Source organism: Pezoporus flaviventris, unplaced genomic scaffold (assembly GCF_033815535.1).
Source record: "Pezoporus flaviventris isolate CSIRO_AGI_PZ_B2104156 unplaced genomic scaffold, CSIRO_AGI_Pfla_v1 ptg000013l, whole genome shotgun sequence".
NCBI classification, from domain to species: Eukaryota; Metazoa; Chordata; class Aves; order Psittaciformes; family Psittacidae; genus Pezoporus; species Pezoporus flaviventris.
Genome location: NW_026892561.1, coordinates 3,251,437 through 3,276,031, shown reverse-complemented (window position 1 = coordinate 3,276,031; position 24,595 = coordinate 3,251,437). Strand labels below are relative to the sequence as shown.

Below are 24,595 nucleotides of genomic sequence, written 5' to 3'. Positions count from 1 at the left end.
AAATCTGTACACATGCAGCCAAAAAGATATGGCAGAAGAAAATTCTGAAGAAAAAAAGCCACTCATTAACAAATGCTAGTGATCAGTATAAGTCAAATAATACAGCAAATTGCTTTACAACGCTTAATTCCTGTAACAATTCCAGGTGGAAAGAGACCAAAGGTTTTGACAGGCAAGTTCTGATGAATCTAGCTGGTGGCTTGAGACACAGCTATTCTCAGCTGTCTACTCTTGCTTTCTGATTAAAATCCCCATTCCCAAAGCAAGTCATTCTGACCACGTGCCTCTGGTATAGGTAACTACTGAATCACAGTGACACTTCTACTGTTTCTATTAAACGTATGAATCTCATTTAAAGAATTGAGATCACGTTTTCAGCTCTTGCAATTAATTGTTTCAAGGGAAGGCATGGGACTAAATATTTCTGAACAAAAGCTTTAGCACACCAGTTTCTTTTAAAGCTTTCTGACCATTGTGGCAAATCATTCTGGTAGGAGTGAATGTATCTGTTTCATTTGGGAATGGAAATTGCATTTAAAAATAGGTGAGTGGCACCTGGGAAGTCTGCCTCGGCTTTTAATTTCAGGCTAATAATTGCAAAATTAATGGACGATCTGAACCTCAAGGGAGTGGTAGAAAGTAATACACTTGCAGTAAATTCTGAATTAAAATTCACACCCTGAAGAATGTGTGTGAACACATGCATAAATTTTACCTGATTTTACCTTAATGTATTGTCTTGGGTTTAGCACTAGTAGTCAGTTTTTCTCCTTCTTGGTAGCTGGTGCAGCGCTGGTTTTGACTTCCAGCCTGGGAACAGTGCTGGTGATAACCTATGTTTTCGGTTGTTGCTAAGTGATGTTTACCCTGACCAAGGACTTTGTGAGGCTCATGCTCTGCCAGGGAGGAGGGGAAGCTGGGAGGAAGCAGAGACGGGACGCCTGACCCAAGCTAGCCAAAGAGGTATTCCATACCACAGCATGTCATGCCCGGGGTGGGGGGTAACTGGGAGTTACCTGGAAGGGCTAGGACTGCAGGGTTGGAGGAGGTATCGGTCGGTGCTTGGTCAGGCTGGGGGGTGGCGAGTTATTGGTTGGCTGGTGGTGAGGTGATGTATTCTCTTGTTATTTCCTTTATCATTGTTATTATTGGTGGTAGCAGTAGTGACTTGTGTTCTACCTTAGTTACTAAACTGTTCTTATCTCAACCTGGGGGAGTTGCATTCTTTTCGGTTCTCCTCTCCGTCCCTCTGGGAGTAGGGGGAGAGAAAGAAGTGGGGGAGCGAGGGAACGAGTTACCTGACTGGGTTTAAACCATGACAGTTCCTTTTTTGGCACACAGCGTGGGGCACGAGGGGTTGAGATAACGACAGATCTGACCAGATTAATAGTCACTTGTCACAATGCTGATTTATTGGCTCTCAAGGTTGTTCCTCTTGATCTCACAGTTTCAGTATATCGTACCTTACTTCCATCCCATATTTGCTGTATTAGTGTTTCTCAATTGTCGGGCTTGGGCTAAGCTTTTTGTCTCATTGTATTTTATGGTAATGACTTGTAATACAATAGAATCATTGATCATGAAACTGATCTGGCTTATGTTCCCAGTGTGGTCACCACCTTTATGCTTTGGGAGGTATATGATAGAAGTGCTTAGCAATTACACATCTTTTTTCTCCTTCTCGGGTGGTCAACCTGTGAAGGAGACATCCTTTTACCCTCCCAGTCCTCCCCCCAGACCATTTACCACATCATTTGAGAGTTTTGAAGTTTTTGAATGGCCTTTTAATGCTGTTGAGACTTGTTTGCTGATCGTGATGGGTATCGCCATGTTGACAAGCATACAGAGTGTGTTTTGTCCATGACTGATTTCAGGAGTTAAGCAGAGTAAGGTCTGGGTCTTGTCTGGGGTAAAACGACGATGTAGGAGGACCAAGAGATTTTCCCTGAGGCTGGACAGTCGTGAGTGGCAGGGTGTGTGGGATAGTATGGGCAAGTATCTAGGTCAGTGGGCTCCTTCAGTACTTTGGAATTTCACCACCAAACAACTGTAAAATCCAGAAGAATTAGTAAAACACTCAAATGAGGTGTGTGGTCATTCTGGCCATACCAGAGACGGACAAATCATGGCAACGTGCTGGGGCTTGGCCTATGCTTACAGGGCCTTGTTCAACACTATCCAGCACCTTCAAAAGGAAAAAAAAGTCGGTGGATCTGAGGGCAAAGCAACAGTCAGTGCAGGTACTCCAGCTCCAAGCACAGCAGCTTCACCAACCCCAGTGACAAGTACAGTCGCTACTCAAACTTTGGCCTCAGTGAACAGCGCAGCTACCCCAGTGGCAAGTACAGCAGCTGCTCAAACTTCGACTGCAGCAGACAGCGTGGCTACCCCAGCTCCAAGCACAGCAGCTACACCACCCCTAGCAACAAGTACAGTCGCTACTCAAACCACAGTGATAATCACTGCAGCCAAACCAGAGGACCAATTTGTACCAATATCGGTTGCCCCTGTATGCAAGAGAAAAAGCAAAAAGAAGGCAAGAAGGGTGAAGCAAGATGAAGAAACAGTGTATTCACCACCCAGTCTAGCATCTGATCAGGAGTCATCATCACATGACGAAGAAGAAGAAGAAGAGGTAACTTCTCGACCTCGGACCTCAACCAAGCTATGGAATATGCGAAAAGATTTTACCTGTCAACCAGAGGAGCACATCATCACCTGGTTGCTCCGATGCTGGGACAATGGGGCCGATGGTCACGAACTAGAAGGTACAGAAGCCAAGCAGCTGGGATCACTTGCTAGAGAAGGGGGAATTGACAAAGCAATTGCAAGAGAGAAAAAGTCCCTCAGTCTTTGGAGGCGGCTCTTGGCAGCTGTGAAAGAAAGGTTTCCATACAAGGACGATGTTATGAGTCGTTCGGCCAAGTGGACTACTATAGACAAAGGCATCCAGTTTCTGAGGGAATCAGCCATCGTAGAGATGATCTATCACATCAAGCCGAATAACGGGGATATACCCATAGATCCAGATGAAGCTGAATGTACACGACCCATGTGGCGAAAACTTACACGGAATTCACCGTCCTCATATGCCCTTTCATTGGCAACAGTAACCTGGAATGACATAGTACCACTAACAGTGGATGAAATGGTTCATAAACTCTGAGAGTTCGAAGACAGTCTGACCCCTTCCGTCGTCTCAGCTGTGGAAAAACTGTCCCAGGATCTCAAACAATTGAGGGACGATCTGTCTGATTTATCCAGCTCCTCGCGTGTACCAACACACGTCTCAGCTATTAACAAAAGGCGTCCTATTGTTCGAGAGAGGAGATACAGGAGGTATACGCCACGGGGTACCCTATGGTTTTACCTGTGGGATCACGGAGAAGACATGACAAAGTGGGATGAAAAACCTACTTCAGCTTTGGAGGAACAGGTGAGTGAATTGAAGAGGGGAGCAAGGGCCAAGACTGATCATCCCATGAGAGCTATGGCTTCAGTCTCTGGTGAGCAGTTTCCCAGATGGAGTGGAAGAGCTGATTTTACTCCAGCTCCTGTGATAACAAAGAATAATCCCTTTCACCACGTTGTGATGACCATTAGAGGGGCCCTGCCTCCAGCCAGGTGGAGGTAGGGGACAGTCGGATTTACTGGACTGTGTGGGTCAGATGGCCTGGCATATCAGTCCCACAGAAGTATAAGGCTCTAGTAGATACCAGTGCACAGTGTACCCTGATGCCATCAAGCTGTCAAGGGGTGGAACCCATCTATATTTCTGGAGTGACAGGAGGATCCCAAGAGTTGACTGTGCTGGAGGCTGAAATCAGCCTGACTGGGAGGGAATGGCCAAAGCACCCTATCGTGACTGGTCCAGAGGCTCCATGCATCCTCGGCATATACTACCTCAAGAGAGGGTACTTCAAAGACCCAAAAGGGTACTGATGGGCTTTTGGTATTGCTGCTTTGGAGACTGAGGAAATTGAGCAGCTGTCCACCTTGCCTGGTCTCTCAGAGGATCCTTCTGTTGGGTTGCTGAAAGTCGAAGAACAACAAGTGCCAGTTGCGACCACAACAGTGCACCGGTGGCAATATTGCACCAACCGAGACTCCCTGATTCCCATCCATCAGCTGATCCGTAGACTGGAGAGTCAGGGAGTGATCAGCAGGACCCGCTCGCCCTTTAATAGCCCCATATGGCCAGTGCAAAAATCTAATGGAGAATGGAGACTAACAATAGACTATCGTGGCCTGAATGAAGTCACACCACCATTGAGTGCTGCCGTACCGGACATGCTAGAACTTCAGTATGAACTAGAGTCAAAGGCAGCCAAGTGGTATGCCACGACTGATATTGCCAATGCATTTTTCTCAATTCCTTTGGCAGCAGAGTGCAGGCCACAGTTTGCTTTTACTTGGAGGGGTGTCCAGTTCACTTGGAACCGACTGCCCCAGGGGTGGAAACACAGCCCTACCATTTGCCATGGACTGATCCAGACTGCACTGAAACAGGGGCAAGCTCCAGAACACCTGCAATACATTGATGACATTATTGTGTGGGGCGATACAGCGGAAGAAGTCTTTGAGAAAGGGAGGAAAATAATCTAACTCCTGCTGAAAGCTGGTTTTGCCATAAAACGGAGTAAGGTCAAGGGACCTGCACAGGAGATTCAATTTTGGGGAATAAGATGGCAAGATGGATGTAGACAGATCCCCACAGATGTGATCAACAAGATAACAGCAATGTCTCCACCAACTAATAAGAAAGAAATGCAAGCTTTCTTGGGTGCGGTGAGGTTCTGTAGAATGCACATCCCAAATTACAGTTCGATTGTAAGCCCTCTCTATCACGTGACCTGGAAGAAGAATGATTTTAAATGGGGCCCTGAGCTACCACAAGCCTTTGAACAAATTAAACATGAGATAGTTCACACAGTAGCCCGTGGACCAGTCCGGACCGGGCCCTATGTAAGAAATGTAATGCAGCTGGGGAGAACGGTCCTACCTGGAGCCTCTGGCAGAAAGCTCCAGGGGAGACTCGAGGCCAACCCCTCGGCTTTTGGAGTCGGGGATACAAAGGATCTGAGGCCAGCTATACCCCAACTGAGAAAGAGATACTGGCAGCCTATGAAGGGGTTCGAGCTGCTTTGAAAGTAATTGGCACTGAAGCACAGCTCCTCCTGGCACCCCGGTTGCCCGTGCTGGGCTGGATGTTCAAAGGCAGGGTCTCCTCTACACATCATGCAGCTGATGCTACATGGAGTAAATGGGCTGCACTAATTACACAACGAACTCGAATAGGAAATCTCAGTCGTCCAGGCATTCTAGAAGTCACCATGGGCTGGCCAGAGGGCAAAGATTTCGGAATGTCACCAGAGGAGGAGGTGGTGCGTGCTGAAGAGGCCCCACCATATAATAAACTGTCAGAAAGTGAAAAGCAGTATGCCTTGTTTACTGATGGGTCCTGCCATATTGTGGGAAAGCATTGGAGATGGAAGCCAGCTGTATGGAGTCCTGGATGACAAGTTGCAGAAACTGCTGAAGGAGAGGGTGAATCGAGTCAGTTTGCCGAGGTGAAAGCCATCCAGCTGGCCCTGGACATTGCTGAACGAGAAAGGTGGCCAGTACTTTATCTCTATACTGACTCATGGATGGTGACAAATGCCCTGTGGGGGTGGTTGAAGCAATGGAAGCAGAGCAGCTGGCAACGCAGAGGTAAACCCATCTGGGCTGCTGCACTGTGGTGCTGCCTGGGTGCAGAACTTGGTGATGAAGGTACGTCATGTAGATGCCCATGTACCCAAGAGTCGGGCCACTGAGGAACACCAGAACAACCAACAAGTGGATAAAGCGGCTAAGATTGAAGTGGCTCAGATGGACTTAGATTGGCAACGTAAAGGTGAATTATTTTTGGCCTGGTGGGCCCGTGACACTTCAGGCCATCAGGGCAGAGATGCAACTTATAGATGGGCCCGTGATTGATGGGTGGACTTAACAATGGACACTATTGCCCAGGTTATTCATGAGTGTGAAACGTGCTGCAATTAAACAAGCCAAATGGTTAAAGCCTCTTTGGTATGGAGGATGATGGTTGAAGTATAAATGTGGGGAGGCCTGGCAGATTGACTATATCACACTGCCACCAACCCGCCAAGGCAAGCGCCATGTGCTTACCATGGTGGAAGCAACCACCGGGTGGCTGGAAACATACGCTGTGCCCCACGCCACTGCCCGGAACACTATCCTGGGCCTTGAGAAACAGATTTTGTGGCGACACGGAACCCCAGAGAGAATTGAGTCAGACAATGGGACTCATTTCCGGAGTAACCTTATAGATATTTGGGCCAAAGAGCATGGCATTGAGTGGGTATATCACATCCCCTACCACGCACCAGCCTCTGGGAAAATCGAACGGTACAATGGGCTGTTAAAAACTACACTGAGAGCGATGGGTGGGGGAACTTTCAAGCATTGGGATACACACTTACCAAAGGCCACCTGGTTGGGCAACACCAGAGGATCTGCCAGCAGGGTTGGCCCAGCCCAGTCAGAACTTTTACATACTGTAGAGGGGGACAAAGTTCCCGTGGTGCATATGAAGAATTTTCTGGGGAAGACAGTCTGGGTTATACCTGCTTCAGGTAAAGGCAAACCCACTCGTGGGATTGCTTTTGCTCAGGGACCTGGATATACTTGGTGGGTAATGCAGGAAGATGGGGAAGTCCGATGTATACCTCAAGGGGATTTGATTTTAGGGGAAAACAGCCAATGAACTTAACTGTATGCTGTTGCCTGCTGTGTAATACTTTTGTAGCCCATCAACTAGATGTCTCCAGGTCACCAGCGACTAGCCCTGACTTCCCTCCAACCATCATCCCAACAGAGAATGAACTTTGAAAGAACCGGATGAGTTCCGCAGTAAAGGAACGATCAGCATCAGCAGGGAACGATCCAATACTGCACACAGCCTTTCCTGCCCTGAAAGATTGTTACAAGAGGTGGAAACTGACATCATGGACCGAATGGACTCGGCAGCATTATAGGGATTGGTCCATGCACTAAGAAAATGATCTCTTTCTCTTGGTCTGTGTGTATATGGGTGTATATATGTGGGAGAGCAATGGTATATTGAAAATGTGGGATCTGAGCATGACGTGAATGGTATGGAATAAGGGGTGGATACTGTCCTGGGTTTAGCACTAGTAGTCAATTTTTCTCTTTCTTGGTAGCTGGTGCAGTGCTGTGTTTTTACTTCCAGCCTGGGAACAGTGCTGGTGATACCGATGTTCTTGGTTGTTGCTAAGTGATGTTTACCCTGACCAAGGACTTTGTGAGGCTCATGCTCTGCCAGGGAGGAGGGGAAACTGGGAGGTAGCAGAGACGGGACGCCTGACCCAAGCTAGCCAAAGAGGTATTCCATACCACAGCACGTCATGCCCGGGGTGGGGTGTAACTGGGAGTTACCTGGAAGGGCTAGGACTGCAGGGCTGGAGGAGGTATCAGTCGGTGCTTGGTCGGGCTGGGGGGGCGAGTTATCAGTTGGCTGGTGGTGAGGTGATGTATTCTCTTCCCTTGTTATTTCCTTTATCATTGTTATTATTGGTGGTAGCAGTAGTGATCTCTGTTATACCTTAGTTACTAAACTGTTCTTATCTCAACCTGGGGGAGTTGCATTCTTTTCGATTCTCCTCTCCGTCCCTCTGGGAGTAGGGGAGGGAAAGAAGGGGGGGAGCGAGTGAGCGAGTTACCTGACTGGGTTTAAACCACGACAGTATTTAGCATTTTCTGTTGTCAGATGAAACAGTCATCCTTGATAGGAAAACTAGAAAATTTGTATTTCATTTTTATACTGCCAACCAAAGCTATAGTTTTCCACAAAAATATATTAAAAACCCCACCAAACCCCCTAGCAACTAATGCTTTAACAACTCCCAGTGAACCTGAAAGCCCTAATAATAGAAACTCGCTTTGACACTGCGGTGTTATTCTTCTATAGCATGATATACTGAGATAGTGACTTGGTGATTGTTAATAACAAGACTGAATTGTCAGTTGTGCTGGACTGTGTTCTTCCTCAGCGTTACTACTGTTAGAAGGCTGATGCAGCCTAAGAAAGGAGGTGTAGGTGTTCTATCATTGCTTCTGTTTTCTCTCCTAATATTAGATCATTGCACTCGGGAGCTTTGCTGAATGCACAATGTGTCCTAAATGCAAAAGGGTCCTAAATTAGGTATTAATTTGTGTAGGCCCTTCATTTATGGTTGAAGACATTGATTTTTTCCATGTTCAGTATTGAACTTTCAACTGGAAGTTTCTCCCAGAGAGCTAAAATGATGTCAGATGTCTCTAAAATATGCTGTGATGTTATTAATACTCCCTAGAATGCTTGTAAATTGGGTTAATGTGTAAATGCAGAAATGAGATTTTTAAAGTACATTTGCCTTTTTTAAATGACTTTTTAAGATTTTCACATACGCAAAAGGGTTGAGTTTATTTTTTGCATTAAAATGCCAGTGTGCACTCACTTCTATTTTGCTTCTGAAATGTTTAAGGTGACATAATTAGGAAACATTTAAACTGGTTGATATGAGGCAGGGTGAGCTCTTCTTTCTTCACATTTGATTTTCAGTTCTCATGGTGAAATCAGAGCTTATTTTATATGTGCTTATTATAAACACTTGCCACTAAAAGACTGCAGATGGAACAGGCTGCAAAGTGGTCATAGTTTGGTGTGATCCTTAACTCAGCTGAGGTTTAGGTAGGCTTACATATATTTATATATGAGAATCCTATGTAGCTTCTTGTCTGTATTACAGAAATACTGCTGCTGAAGTGATGATGGAATAATTGTTTTGATTGCATAATGGATTGTAGGTATAATATCCATCTAGAATGGAAATTTGAAAATCTCTCCTGATATCTGAATTCAGGGTGGCTGCTGCTGTTTCTAGATTTCCTGAGTGTGACATTACCTCTCTGCATGAAATGGGTGTTCATCAGTGTCATGTCACCTGGACTTTAACCTTTTAAATAAAGAAAATACTATTATTTGAATCAAATCAATCATTAGGGCAGCCTGATTTGTCTGTTCTGCAGGATTTTTAGATGGAGGTGACTGTTATAGGATCATATCTGCATGCAAATGTTTGTTTTGGTGCACAAGTCATGCTCATATTTTATGGTTTTGCTTGTGTGGAGGAAGCCTCAAGATTGTTTCCTGCCCAGGACTGGGGAATTGTTAGAGCTTGTTCAGGTGAGAAGCACTAGCGATGCGACAGCATCTCTACAGGAGGTTGTCCTTCCAGGGGTTTTGCGCCAGATCTCCCCTTAGCAGCCAGTGTGTGTAAAATGCAGTTCCTGATTTCTCTCCAGTGTTGAGATGCTGTAGTTTTTTGTAATCATTTAAATACAAGCTGCTTTTTTTTTTTTTTTAATATTGAGAAAGATTTTCTTGTAGTACCAATGTCATTCAGCTTTATTAGATGTCTTGTTTTATATGTTGAACACTTTTTGATACATCACTGCTCAGTTAAGTCTCAACTGAAGAACAGCTTGTTCGATATGAAGAGATTAAATAGCTAGAGTTGCTAAGGCATGTAAATTGCCCTGCTGCAGAGAAAAATGACCTGTTTGAATTAATCTGTGCCATAGCAATGTCTTCTGTAGAGAGAACTTGTGCGTTTAGACACAGTTGGTTCTAGAAAGTACTCATACATTTTCTAAGACTGAAATTAATTCCCAGATGGTTAATTCAGTGAGTAAAGTGGTAGGAATTTATTAACCCAATGTCATGTATGCCAAACATATGTTGAAAATGCCATAGTGCATTATCAGAACAGCATGCATCTGTGTGTTCCATGTAATACTGCTTCATCAGGATTAGTAGGAAGGGCATCCTGGGCAGGTATTAGTCACTGTGGCTTTAAGAGGAAGATACTAATAATTAACTTCCTTATTTTCCACATCTAGAGCTTTACAAATACTCACTTGTCTGAATGCGATCAGTTCCTCACGTCTTCTGAATAGCACTGAAAGTGTTTCCCCTTTGGTTCCAGGTTTTTTGTGCGGCGTGCTGTAGCCTGAAATGCAAGTTGCTATACATGGACCGAAAGGAAGCCAGAGTGTGTGTAATCTGCCATTCTGTACTAATGAATGGTAAGTGGCAAGAGAATCTGAGATGCAGCATTTCACTGGCTTTGTGTTGAGCTGCAGTGATGCTGTTAAAGAAAATAAATCAAAATACCTTATTTTGAATGGGTAAGTATTCTAAAACAGTGAAAGCCCTGGAGAGACCAGCATGGAAGCTCTGTGGAGAGTAGGGATTACTAAACTAAATATGCTTAACAAAAGGTAAAAACTGGTAAGGTTGCAATGGGTTTGAAAGCTTTAATTTGTAAGTGCTATACCAGCATTGCAGAAACTGTGGATTTGGTGGCTTTTTGTTTTTTTAATTCAGGTGCCTACTCTCTGTCCTTTGATACCTGAGTAGTTAACCTGTTACACTTTTTTACTGGATGTCAAAGAGAAGGTTAATGCAGTTGTTCCTCTTCTAGATTATGCACTATAGGAAACTGGGGAAGTAGTCTTTATCCACAGATTAATCCAGTTTTTCTTCCTCGTTAACTCCTTGGTGCTAGAGTAGGGCATCTTATCTAAAAGCCTGTCCACAACTGTGGACAGCTGAGTTGGGATTATTGCTTTGGGCACGTTACTGGAGAGTCTGTCAAACCCAGGATGGTGCTGTTTATAAAAGCCTGATGTGAACATGGGACATATGAGAGAGGTCACAAGTAGTTAGGAAGTTAACAACTAGAACAAAGAAGAAGTTGTATTACTTCTGCTTGGTGTAAGGAAAGACTTCTATTTGGGTTTGACCAGATGGCCATGGAATCTAATCTGAATTTCGTGCTTTATATTGTTAACACTTCAGATATGTGGTTTAAAGAGGGGCAAACACAGACTATTCTTCCCACTGTATCTTGAGGCCTTTGAAAATTTCAAGAACTTCCTGTGCTGGCTTTGGGTGGTGATGCTGCCCAATCGACTTCATGTCCATGAACCTGGGACGGCTGTTGCTGAAAGACTCAGTGTTCACCTCTTCTGTCTTGAATTGAGAAGGTAGAAAAATTGGATTAGGTTGCGAAAGTATCCATGTGAGTGCTTAAATCATGAGAAATCCTGCCTCACTGTGAGGAGTTCCAGGTGCTGTCTTCAGTTTATTAGTGGTCTTTGGATAACTGGAACCTGATGATCAAAGTAACTTCAGTTGTGGAGGAAGGTCAGACAGGCACAACTGGACATGTAAAAGGTAGAATGAGAAGTGGACAAATCCAGGTTCTCAGTGCAAACTTGGAATCCTGGAATCTCCATTGCTACAAATGTTTAGTTAAACTTTGGAGACTTTTATCAAAGATGGCTGCTGTAGTTAAAACCAAGAATAAGTTGGGAAAATGCTGTGTTATGTCAGCTTTCAGACAGAGCAATTTTGACGGTATCTTTACATGTTACTGTATAGTAGATTATTTGGGCTCCTGGTTTCAGAAAGATCTTTGGATTTGCTAAGAGTCTGGCTAAAACAGTTCATAGCTTTAATTTTCTCCAAAGAAGTTCAGTATTATGCAGGTTTGATTGAAAGTAGCTGAGTGCTTAGGCTTGAGATGAGCATCCAAAATTAGCAGGCACTTTATAGAATCACAGAATACAATCATAGAATAGCTAGGGTTGGAAAGGACCTTAAGATCGTCCCAGTTCCACCCCCCCTGCCATGGGCAGGGACACCTCACACTAAACCATGTCACCCAAGGCTCTGTCCAGCCTGGCCTTGAGCACTGCTGGGGATGGAGCACTCGCAACCTCCCTGGGCAACCCATTCCAGTGCCTCACCATCCTAACAGGAAAGAACTTCCTCCTTATAGCCAATCTAAACTTCCCCTGTTTAAGTTTGACCCCGTTACCCCCTGTCCTAATCACTACAGTCCCTAATGAGGAGTCCCTCTCCAGCATCCCTATAGGCCCCTTTCAGATACTGGAAGGCTGCTATGAGGTCTCCATGCAGCCTTCTCTTCTCCAGGCTGAACAGCCCCAACTTCCTCAGCCTGTCTTCATACGGGAGGTGCTCCAGTCCCCTGATCATCCTCGTGGCCTCCTCTGGACTTGTTCCAACAGTTCCATGTCCTTTTTATGTTGAGGACAGCAGAACTGCACACAATACTCCAGGTGAGGTCTCACAAGAGCAGAGTAGAGGGGCAGGATCACCTCCTTGTACCTGCTGGTCAGGCTCCTTTTGATGGAGCCCAGGATACGGTTGGCTTTCTTGGCTGCGGACGCACACTGTCGGCTCATGTTCATTCATTCATGTTCATGTTATGTTAATGACCAGGAACAATTTTTTCCAGTTTCAAAGTGTTTAAAGATTAATCAGTGGTAGGTTTTAACTACTAATAATTCTTTTCTGTAGGCCAAATGTGTGAGGTGATAGGAAATTTTAGGTTATAATATCTAAAAACTGAAACCAAGTTGTGACATTGATGTTGAAGGGGTGGTAAAATATGACATTTTGAGATGGAGAAAGTAACGTATTTCAAGGTGTACAAAACCAAGGAATTACACATACACCTGGCAAAAGGCAGCTGGCTCCTTTTGGTGGTGAGTAGGATTTGTTTTCATCTGGGGGAAGGGAAGAATCTGAAAGTATTTCAGTTGAAACCAGAAGTGTTCTTGTAAAAAGGAATAATAAAATTGATCATATTATAATGATTTCCTTTTAAAAGCCTTTCTGTCCTGTTGCCAGGACAGATACACATTAATGGCAACAAACAGTGACACCACTGTTTGGTTTATTACAGGGAGAGTGCTGCTGCCTGCTTAGGTGTACTTGCCCTGGGCTACCTCTCTCTTTCTATCCCTGCTGCAGTGCTGTGTGATGATGCTTGTGGTTACTGGTTAGTTAACTTGTAGCCTGATCATATCTGATCCCTCCTGATAGCTGCAGTTTCTTTGTGGGTACAGTGTTGGGGTTTTTTTCCACTCAGTGCAGCAGGTTAAGCATTAATCTTTGCACAATCTTGGAACCAGGGGTAGGAATTCTGCTTTCAAAGTAGTTATTTCATTTGGTTGCTTGGTATCTGGTTTGTGTTTCACTGAGGTGTGGGGGGAGGGCTGTATGTTTTCTGGCACTTTTCCATTGCCAGGCTATGTTTAATAAGTTTCCAGTGCTATTTTTACTATCTTTTCAATTGGTAGATGTCCTGAATTGGCACTTTGCTTGATTTAGGCAAGGCTTTAAAAGTTCTTTTACCATGCTTTGACCTTTCTAACAAAGGGATCCTAGAGATGTAACTTTTCTTTGTGCGTCTTTAACGGTTCCTTCTTCCAGGCCCTCTACTCCAAACGAAAGCAGAATTGCTGTTGCAGAAATACTTCAATTCAATTAATCTTCTCAAATGGCCATGTCAGTATCTTTTCCATTGGCAGGCATTTCACTCCATTGGTTTTACAGGTTGAGGAGAGGAAGCAGGAGGGGTTTGTGTTCTGTTGTGTTCTGTTTGGGGTTTTTGGTCTTGTTATTTTCACCTTGGTTTTCTGCAAATTCATAGCCAAAGGAACCAAAAGATGTGCATGATTTATTCAGGCTTTATAGCTGCTCTGAGTGTACAGGTGACATGATATTTATGTCTGACTAGGGAAGTGCATTAACTGTAGCATACTAATATGGTTGAAGGTGCAAATACCCATGAATTTTCTGGTACCTTCCATAGCTACAAGCCTTCTTTATAGATGAAAAAGAAGTAGTACTGTGGAGATACAGTCAAACAGCTATAGGGGAGATTTCCCTGTGATGGATGTTCTTGACAAAGCAGTTTTATGTGTTACTGTTTGGCCAATTGAATTAAAGCTCAAGTCGTGCCTTCAGAATGAATAGCATAAGTTGGTTTTATATATATAGTTAAGAATATAAGTTGTTGATCTGTACTGATCTGCCCTGGATATAAAGAAATGTAAGATGGTTTTTCTCATATACAAAATGTAAATCTGCTGAAGTGTCCTGTGGGTTATAAAACATTTGTAAGAGGAATATCCATCTGTCCATACAGTGTGATAAATATACATATATAGAAGTATTAGTTTTTTTCAGGTAAATCTTTTGAAGAAGAAACAAAACGAAGCATGAGGAGCTAATCTTCGTACATAAAGTATAGTTTTCAGAAAATATTTCTATATGAACTACTTCTTCTGTGGCACAGGACCAGTGCTGTTTCTCCTCCTGCTGTGTATTTTCTTGTTTAACTAATGAAGTATCCTGGGCTTTTAAATAAAGGAAGAGAGATGGTCTTTGGAAGGTGGCAGGGTCCATACCTGCTGTAGGTGAGAGCTTAACACAGTGTTTTGGATTGTTAGATACCTTCCTTTGTGTTCATGTTTCTTGTTCTTTGTTTGCTTCAGCTCAAGCCTGGGAGAACATGATGAGTGCCTCAAGCCAGAGTCCTAACCCTAACAATCCTGCTGAATACTGTTCTACTATCCCTCCTTTGCAGCAGGCTCAGGCCTCGGGCGCCCTGAGCTCTCCGCCTCCCACTGTCATGGTACCTGTGGGAGTTTTAAAGCATCCTGGAGCAGAAGGTAAGAGGGCTTCTTTTTTCTTTCAATTTGCCTATAGCAAGAATTTGGAAAGAATATCTGTACTTCACCCATTCCAAATACTCTAGCTACAGCCAGTTCTGATATTCCTGCCCTCAGTAGGAACATAAGGTTTTTTAAGGACAAGTAAATTATTCTCAGCAGATGTGTTTATACATGATGCTGCCATAGGCAATGCACTAGATGATGTCTTAAGCCCTTTCCAGTTCATATTTCTCTGTTTATTAATTTTTTCCATTTTGCTCTTCTGTACTCAAATTTCCAGTCAATGTTGCTGTGTGATCTTAAATCCTGGTTTTTATGTTCTCTCCAGTGGCTCAACCTAGAGAACAAAGGCGTGTTTGGTTTGCTGATGGGATATTACCCAATGGAGAAGTTGCTGATGCAGCAAAACTGACAGTAGCTGGGACAACTTCCACAGGAACCTTAGCAGTGTCGCATGATCCATCAAAGCCTGTCAACAACAACACTTCAGCAGCAGAAGTAAGGAAGTGTTCTGCTATTCACCACAGAAATACCAAGCTTGCTTTGGTTGTGTAGCCTGTGTCTGAAAGATATTTGTGTAATGCATGTTTTAAAGAAGCCGTGTCCTGGTCAGTAAGGAGTTTGAAACAAGATTGTCATAGCACAAAGCAGAAAAACTGTGACACTTTTTATAAAATGATGTGTGCAGGAGAGTGCAGGTACAATCTAACAATGTTAAATTTACCATACCCTGTGTGAGTGGAATTGAGACTTTGCAAAAGTTCAAATGGGCATAGGTACATTTAGATATTGTGAAGAAATGGGTATGTGTAGTGCTAGAGAAGGGAAGTGCAGTCTCTGTCTAAGCAGACTTTTAGCAGTGGCTCACATACAGGAGGGTTAAAGAGCCAAATTACTTGGTGCTTCTGGTTCTGAAGCAAGCACAGACTCCTTCACCTACATCTAGTAATCCAGCCAGCCAGCCAGCTCATATATATCTATCATTATTACTTTTGTAATCTCATCCTTTTTTGTTTGCTTCTTGTAGACTGATAATGCTTCTGTATTCTCGGGAAATATAACTCAGGTTGGCAGTCCCGTTGGCAGTGCAATGAACCTAATTCCTGAAGATGGTCTTCCTCCAATTCTCATCTCCACTGGAGTAAAAGGAGGTGAGGGTATAATTTGGCAGCTAGCTTTTATACTTACCAGTTGCGCTTAACCTAATAGTTACTGTGCTGATTTAAAAAACAAGATGCTGGCAATATGCTGAGTAGTTGAAGAGATTTACATTAAGTACTTTTAGCTAAACGTTGTGACAGTCCTTTACACCATTGGTACTTACTGGAATCCAGGAAAAACCCCGTCTTGCCATAGAATTACTGTAAAACATAAAGCAAAAAGAAAATTAACTTCAGTCCAGAAATGTGGGCTAATTTCTTCACTAATCGGACTGTGGGGAATGTTTCACACAGAGATACATTTTAATTAGCCTTATGAATATTCATGCTTCCCTCTTCTGAAATTATTTTGGATCATCCTCTCTGTCTGAAGCATCCCCAAGCACTGCATTCAACAGCACTACTGTACCTCTTGGCCTACAGTGAAGCTTTTGGCAATTGTGATGCTCCCTTCCAGAGTACCCAAATGGAGGAGAATTCAGAGAAATAAAACCTTATTTTTATAAGATTAAAAAAAATATGTATTTGTTTATCTGACAATTGCTTTCCGCAGTCTGATTCATGGCATCCTTTAATACATTCCTGGGATTAACTTATTTTTTTTCATTTGTTTATTCCCATTACAAGTTTTGCTGACTGAGTGCATTTTTAATGGCATCTGAAAGTAACCTTTTATTGCAGGATAGTCTCAAAACCAAAATGTGAGCAGCACTGAATTTCAAAACAAATCTGTTCTATCCTGTCTCAGCTCATAACTCACCCTGCTCATATGGATGTCTGATTATTCAGTCTCCTCCTCAGAAAAGGAGTAAAACTAGAATAGGCTTTTCAGCTTTTATGTAGATAACCTCACATAAACTGTACTTTGTATGCTAAGTTGATGTTGTTTCATATGCTGTCACATACCAGATTTTCTGTGCAGCATGATATTTTTTATATTCTAATTCTATTTTAAGAAGAATTTAAAATTTTCACATTAGAAAGCAAAATTACCTTTCTTTCTAGATCATTCTAGCTGGAAAGGTAATTTCAAAATTTCTTTCAAAAACCTGTTTTTACCAGTGTAACTATTTTTGTTATATCTTAAATGCAGAGTAGATTATAATCACATGGATGAAAAATGTTAATTTGCTAGTCATCTGGGTCTTAATCACAGAGGGACACTACAAACATCTTTGAAGTTTTATGTTGGGATCCATTTTACACTGGATTTTGACCTTCTATGATTTATGGAATACATTAGTTTATGTATTTCTCCCCTCTTCATTATCTTCCTAGTAGCTAATGCACAGAAAATGTATAAATTATGTGTTTACTTGTTTCTTTCATAGACTATGCTGTAGAAGAGAGACCTTCTCAGATCTCTGTCATGCAGCAGCTGGAGGATGGTGGCCCTGACCCTCTTGTATTTGTTTTAAATGCTAATTTGCTGTCCATGGTAAAAATAGTAAATTGTAAGTTTTTATTATTAAGTAAGGATTCGGCTGGGGGGGGGGGGGGAACGTTACCTATGTTATTTGTAGGAACAGCAGTGTATTTATTTGGTGGGATAGTTTGAAAATGTGCATGGATTGAAAACTATACTTAGCCATATTAAGGTACATTACAAAAGGCTCTTTTTCAGTGATTTAGACATAAATACAGAAAACTTTGTGTAGAAAATATAAACTAGACTGATAGAGCCTTAAGTCTCAGGTCTGGAGAGAGGTTTTGTCTATGGAATTGGTAGGGCAAGGTGTTGTATCACCAGTTCCTCCTTTGTTGCTTAACTCATTTGCTTGTCATCCCATTCTGGAAAAAGCAGATGAGATCCCATAGTAATACACAGGTTCCATTTCGCTACTCTGTTCTTTCCTATACTATGTGTGTGCATGTGCATGTACGTGTGCAGGGAGAGGGAGGAATGAATGGGGAGGCATACAGATGGCTTGCCATGTTAGTACCTGAGTCAGTCTCTCCTGGATAAGAAAACATTGTTTGAGAAATTGAGGACAGTTTTGCAGTAAAATACTTTGTTTATGTGAAAATTTCATACAAGAAATTAAGATGTTTATAAACCTTTCAGCATCTGGTTAGATAGCAGTACGGTTTTTATGCATGCATATAAATATGTCATTACTGTGCATATATATACATATTAGATGGAACATTTTATTTCAATAACTTAGTGCTCTCAGCAAATGAATTGTGACGCTTGGAGCATGTGTCATCACTAACATTCATGTGAAGCAGAACAACACAGTGATGTCTCATGAAAATACCTGACATCCAGCTATCCATCTTGAGAGAGACATAACTGTCTGAAAGGGGTTTAGCTGTCAAGATTGTGGTACGCACAGCCAACAGCCTGGCCTTTTCCCAGGTTCCTTCATTCCTGTTTAAATGCTGACCTTTAATTTGGATACAGAAACTGCTAAAAGTTAATACCAAGATCTGATTGGAAACTGTAATGCTTTGGCTCCTCAGCTGTAAACAGGGAATTATCAAGCTGCTTTTGTTTTAGTTGTGCTTTCTTGCAAGTCTACAGATTTAGAACCTAGTTTGTCTGTGTGACAGATATCACAATGAAACACGCTGTAAAAGTGATTTTTGAAAGAGCTATTTTCATATAGTGAATTTGAGACATATTTTATGAAATTTTCATCTTCTGATCCACATTTTCCTCTCTGCAGATGTGAACAGGAAGTGCTGGTGTTTCACTACAAAAGGCATGCATGCAGTGGGACAGTCAGAGATAGTCATTCTCTTGCAGTGTTTGCCTGATGAGAAATGTTTGCCTAAGGATATCTTTAACCATTTTGTGCAACTTTATCGGGATGCCTTAGCAGGTAGGAATGCTCTCTGTTAAAAATGGCTTGAATAGATGATTGTACTGGGTCAGATAATCACATTTTAGTCATTTTGCTAATGGCTATTTTTGTATAAAAGAATAAAATAAGTGAATAAGGATTAAGATTAGGAGGAAAGCGAGGAGTTGTTATTATTATCCAGTGTTACATTCCTCTTGCCAGATGAAGTGCTGGTAACCTGGAGAGCTGCTCCAAAGATCTTCCAGCCTTCCTCTGGGTGCCAGCAGAACAAAGAAGTTTGGGCTGTAAAGGCCATGCATAGACTATTATGGCAATGGAGCAGGGGGACTCTGCCTGTGGCAATTTTGTGTTTGGCCGCCATAGCTGAATGTCTGCTCTGGCAGCTTCTGCTAGGTGTTAGGGTAGGAATCTGAATACAGCTATCATATCTGAAATTAGTACTGTACTTCATTTAGCAGTAGGCATAGTAGGGTACTCAGCAGGGCTCATGGGTACACTAATGACATTACTTCTAATAATTATTTTTCTTTCAGCTTGAAGTCAGGGTAGCGTTTTTAAAGACACAAAAAGAAAATGTTGAGAATCCTTGTGGATAGAATCATAGAATAGTTAGGGTTGGAAAGGACCTTAAGATCATCCAGTTCCAACCCCACTGCCATGGGCAGGGACACCTCACACTAAACTGTGTCACCCACAGCTCTGTCCAACCTGGCCTCGGACACTGCCATGGATGGAGCATTCACAGCTTCCTTGGGCAACCCATTCCATTCTTCACCCTTACAGTAAAGAACTTCTTCCTTATATCCAATCTAAACTTCCCCTGCTTAAGTTTTAACCCGTTACTCCTTGTCCTATCACTACAGTCCCTAATGAAGAGTCCCTCTCCAGCATCCCTATAGGCCCCCTTCAGATACTGGAAGGATAATATATTAAATATCCCCAAATCAGGTGGTTCAGAAATTTGATTCCCACAGTGTGTGTGTCTATTGCCACATTATGGAGATAGTATTTATATTGCAAACTAATAGGAGTACATATATAGGTGTGCCTGGAATGAACCGTAAGGCACTGCAGAAATTATCCCTAAATTTTGAATTTACTATCTCAACTGCAAGATTGCATTATGTAAGCCTTTATACTTTTTTACATTTGCTGTGTAAATGGGCTTCTACTTTTCGCTATTGTTGAACCTTAGAATTCAAAAATTACTGCATAAGGACAAATGCAAGTATTTGGTTCCACTGATTATAAAATAAAGATAGCTTTCCAGAGGTGAAACGGCATCACAATAAGGTTATGTACTGAAAATACATTACAAAGGGTTCTGCAAATCATTTGCAATACCTTCCCAATATTTTAATAAAATAATGAAAAAGATCTTTGTTTCCTAAAGTGTCTTGGTACAGCAAAGGTTAGCTTGTCCAGAGAGGTTGTTATGTTCAGGAGGTGCTATTATCACAGGTTGTAATGGGATCTTGTGTAAACTGGAGATGAAACCTTTCTAAACCTCACTTTACTTGCAATGCTTTATATTCTAATTATGTTGTTATACTGAGGGAGATATATGTGAAAAATTGAGTGCATGAGTGTGTGCATGGATATTGTAGATATAAATCCAGCTTGGTGTGTATATTGCAGTGAACTTCTGTATAATCACACTACAGAAATACATAATTTATGACTCCTACATAATGTATTTGGAATCCTTTTTTTGGTGCTGTAGTGGTAGTAATTTGATAACCTACAATTGCACTGGTGCAAAAAGCTGCTTTCTATTGTACTATTCTTAATGAGAAACCAAATTTCACTGTATAAGAATTCCACTTAATGTGTAATGTTCTTTTGATCAGATTTGCTCTGTGTTATGTGTCAGACATGTAGTAGAAGCAGATAGACGCCTTGAGTTGCTATGTAATCCCATGTAATACCAAACTGCACTGAAGTTTTTGTTGAACATAGCACCTTGATAAATTCACATAGCACTTTATAATGCACACTCCCAGTACCCTTGCTTTTTTCTTTCCAAGTCATGTTTCTTTGAGAGGGAGAAGTATATATTAGGGTACTTTCAACTCTGGCTGTTTTAAGCATCATTCAGCCAGGGACACAAGGATGTGATTGATGCTGGAGGGGTTTCAGTTTGGTGGTTGTAATCCCTTGGAAGTGGTTAGCAGTTTGCATGCTGTTGGAGACGGAACCATGCTTCTGAAGCTGTTCATTTCAGAGGTACTGCACCTCTCCTGGCAATTAGATGATGGACATTTAGAGTAAATGAGAATTCCCATTAGAAGTCAGAGACTATTTGAAGCACTGCTTCCCAGTTTCATTGTTCATTAGATAACATATTAGTTTAAATTTATTTTGCCGTCAGGAAACTGAAATTACTTTGATGGATGTTTTTATTTATCTCCCTTAGTCAATGTGTTCTTAAAAAGTCATAAAACAAAAAGACACATGCAATATGTTTTTACTGGAATGGAAACAAGAATTACATTTAGCGATGTTGAATTTGTTGCAGAGTGATTTGGGGTTTCTTGTTGATTTTGTTTTCTGCTGAAAAATACAACATTCCCTTTTTGTTTATTTAATTAAAGCCCATATCTATAGCACATTATTTTTTCATGGGTCATATCTATCAGCTTTTCTTGCTCAAGTTTGAATTCTGCATTCAAGCCTAGAAGCACAGACTTGTATGTGCAAATGTTTCTGCTTTCCTTGGGGGATAACTTGTTTCTTGAGGCTGAGTCCTTTCCTCTGTGCTAGGTATTCCTTTCAGAGCATGGCTCTTGCATGTGCAGGTAGTTGACAGCAGCAGAGCTCAGCCTCCAGACCTGCAGGCAGGGACATTTAGTCTGCACACTCAATGCTTTGCAGTTTGTCCTTCAGATTCATCTCCTGTTTCAGTATAGGTAAGATGTCAGGCTGCTGCAGCACCAACTTTCCTTAGTTTTGTTACTAGAAATCCTCAACCTCAAGCTATGGTCTGGTGTTAGGACTTTATAATAGTAAAGCAACAGAGAGGTTTTGAAGGAAAAATGGCATTTTTCACTGTAGGCTGTATGCATGTGAGTTATAGATTGTAAAGCTGTTAATTAAGGCAACTCTTAATTGCTGTTCAGTTTCCATCACTTTATTTTTCCTCTGGCCCCTCCGTCATCAAACTCCCCGCTGTGCTGTTTTTCTTGTTTGGAAATGGGAAGCTAATGATTTCTGTTGTGGTTGTAGTAGTTGTACTGTTGTAGTAGTAATCCCATGATTATCCTTGTCTGTTGGCTATAAGCCTGGCAGGAGGTCTAGTGAATGGAAAAATGAGAACTTCTGTCTGTCTGAATGGGTACTTTGAAGCAGTTGCATGTGTCAATATAGAGCTGCCAGATACGCCCTAGTGCATTAGCTCTTTGATGGAATACAATAAATGCTACTGTTACTTTGGTAGTGAAAATGCAAATCTGGCAACTGCTTGAAATAGCTTTGTAATTGCCCTGAGTTTGGGGATATTCAGGGTCAGGATGGATCTATCCCAGTCATGGTCTTGTGTGTATTTTACCCAGCCTGATTTTAATTAAATAAGGTGGTAGCTAATACAGAGTAGATGTATAAAGAAGCCCATGTAGATGTTCTGAACAGAGAACAGATTAACTGAGTGAGTAATATACTCCTGCAAGTGTAATGTGGAAAATCAAACATCATATAAGGTGTGATAGTGATTGATTAGGAGACTGCTGCAGAGTAGTCTGAGGAAGTTTTGAATGCTGGTAACTGCTACTCACAGTGATAGTAAGTGAAGCATTATGGCCCTTGCCAATACAAATAACTTGCTGATGTGTTTCAATAAAAAGATACTGAGCATGGTCAGAATGTTGAGTGTTGAGTTTCATGGGTTTTCTCAATGTTGGCGTCTGCTACAGATGTGTCATCAAGTTGCATTCATGGTCTTGTCTCTTCTGTACCTCTCTGTCACTCTCGATATGGTAGTGACAGGGTTTGTATTGCTTTTTGTGGTCATATGCTCTTGAGGAAAATCCGTCTGGCAGGATTGTTCCCAGGTGACTATTGCTTTGCATCTCTTGCTACAGAACTGAGACACTTGGGTTTTCAGGATGCTGGCACGGGGTTTGGTACTTGGCAGTTCTTGGTTGTTACTGATGACAATGAAATGAGGCCATACAGATGCCCAAGCCACATTTGATGCCTTCCCTGAGACTGGATGCTTTTTGATCTGGGATTAACCAAAAGATATGAAGCATGTATAAGGAGTTTAAGCTTACTGGTTTTGATAAATGCACCTAACTGGCTTCACTATATATTGAGGGCAATAAACAAATGCAGGAATCTATTTTCTTTATCTTTCCTGATATAAACTATTTTATTTGAGTCCAGAGGGGATTGCCAGACTGATATGCAAAGTATATTGTTCATCAGGGGAAGATACTTACGTGAAGAATTCAAAACAGCATAGATCGTGACTGAAGAGAAAGTCACATCAGTGGTTAAAAGTGTGGGATTTTTTAAAGGACTTTATAGAGCTGCTTAGGATTTAAAGTCAAGGGTAACCCAGCATAACTGAGAAGAGAGTAAGTACTAACCTCCTGCAGAGCTGCTTTAGATGCATCATCCACACTTCAGGCACTTCTGAATAATGTCAGTTGTCTGATGTCAGGTGCTAGAACTTAATATAAGGAAAAGCACCTTTCTGTTCACTCTGAGATTACTTGTTTAGAAAGGAAGTTGTGATATTTTGTAAATTACATGCTTTTGAGAAGGATAGCTTTGTTTGAAAGCTTTTCTGAGAGCCACGCTTCCTCTGAGCTTCTGAAACACAGTTCTTGGCTTAAAATGTGTAACAGTGCAGTGGGTTGGGTTTGACCATGTCAGGCTGGTAATAGCAACTCATCAGCGGGGGCTTGACCTGGAACCACCTTCAGAGACATGACAGGAAAGGCTGGCAGGCCCTGGTCAGTGCAGAAATGTTTGTGGGACAAGCTGAAAGCCCAGAGAGGGTTTTTTGACTTGGGTTTGCTGGTTAGGCACTAGAGAGGTGTGTATGAAAACGCTTGATTCTTCCCATGCTCTCCAGACGGCAGGCTCTTGCATGCTCTTATGAACAATGAATTGCAGCACAACTACCTAATCCCAATGGTTTCTCCTTTTGTTAGTGGTACCCTATTGGAGTTTGCACTGCGACAGTTGCATGTGTCAAAAGGAGTAACTTTCAGTGAATGCTGTGGCTTATGGTAGCGCAGTGCTGAAAAGCTGAGTTGCAGATTCCACTCTGAGGGGGTTTTTCATGTTTCTGTTGGCTGAAAAAATTCCTGTTAAGGCATCCCAAGCCTGGAGCCTCGAAGCTCCATCTCCTGAACGGAAAACATAAGTAGTCGTCCCCTTCTGCTGCAGCACTTGGCATCAGTCACAAGTGGAAATGTCTGATTGCTTTGTCATCCCAGTGGGCAGTATCACACGTCTCAGAGCTGTATGGCATTGTACAGCTTCACTTTGCCTAGCCTCTTTCACGTAGAAGGTGCCTCAGAAAAGGGTGCACAATTCAGTTCTGCTTAGCAGTTCATATGCTTTAAACGTTTTAAGGTTAGGAAGGATTATTATGGTCATGTTGTTGGAAGTGAGAACCTCACCAAGTAATTTTACTATCAGGCCCTGTAACTTCTATTTGGGTAAGAACAGATGGGAAGAGGAAAAGGAAGTTATAAATGAAGAAGAGGAGATTAGTGAGGGTAGGTGGGAACTGCAAAAGCAAACGAGTGGTGCTGAGATAGAGAAGTGCCAGCAGCTATTTTAGATACGTGAAAATCTTTTCCATGAGCACTAATTGATACATTGGTTTGCACTCACCAGCATGATGCCTGACTTGGTGCATTAGCGGTGTATTCACTGAGCAAGCAGTAGTGTCACAGCACAGGCTGACAGGGAAAGGCATTTGCACATGAGCAGGATCGATGCTTTTCAGCAGCTGACAGCATTTGATGTGGCTCTATTAATCATGTTAGTCCT

At 42.2% G+C, this 24,595-nt stretch overlaps 1 protein-coding gene across 1 annotated transcript in view; it reads left to right on the top strand.

Annotated features, from left to right (window-relative positions):
• Positions 1–24,595, top strand: part of ZFYVE9 (zinc finger FYVE-type containing 9) — a 68,734-nt gene that overhangs the window by 27,824 nt on the left and 16,315 nt on the right. Inside the window, exons 5-10 of the mRNA XM_061451259.1 lie at positions 10,053–10,152; positions 14,440–14,616; positions 14,948–15,117; positions 15,647–15,770; positions 17,111–17,233; positions 18,452–18,607. Of these exons, the coding sequence (XP_061307243.1) occupies positions 10,053–10,152; positions 14,440–14,616; positions 14,948–15,117; positions 15,647–15,770; positions 17,111–17,233; positions 18,452–18,607 (850 nt within the window). The remainder of the gene's footprint in view (positions 1–10,052; positions 10,153–14,439; positions 14,617–14,947; positions 15,118–15,646; positions 15,771–17,110; positions 17,234–18,451; positions 18,608–24,595) is intronic.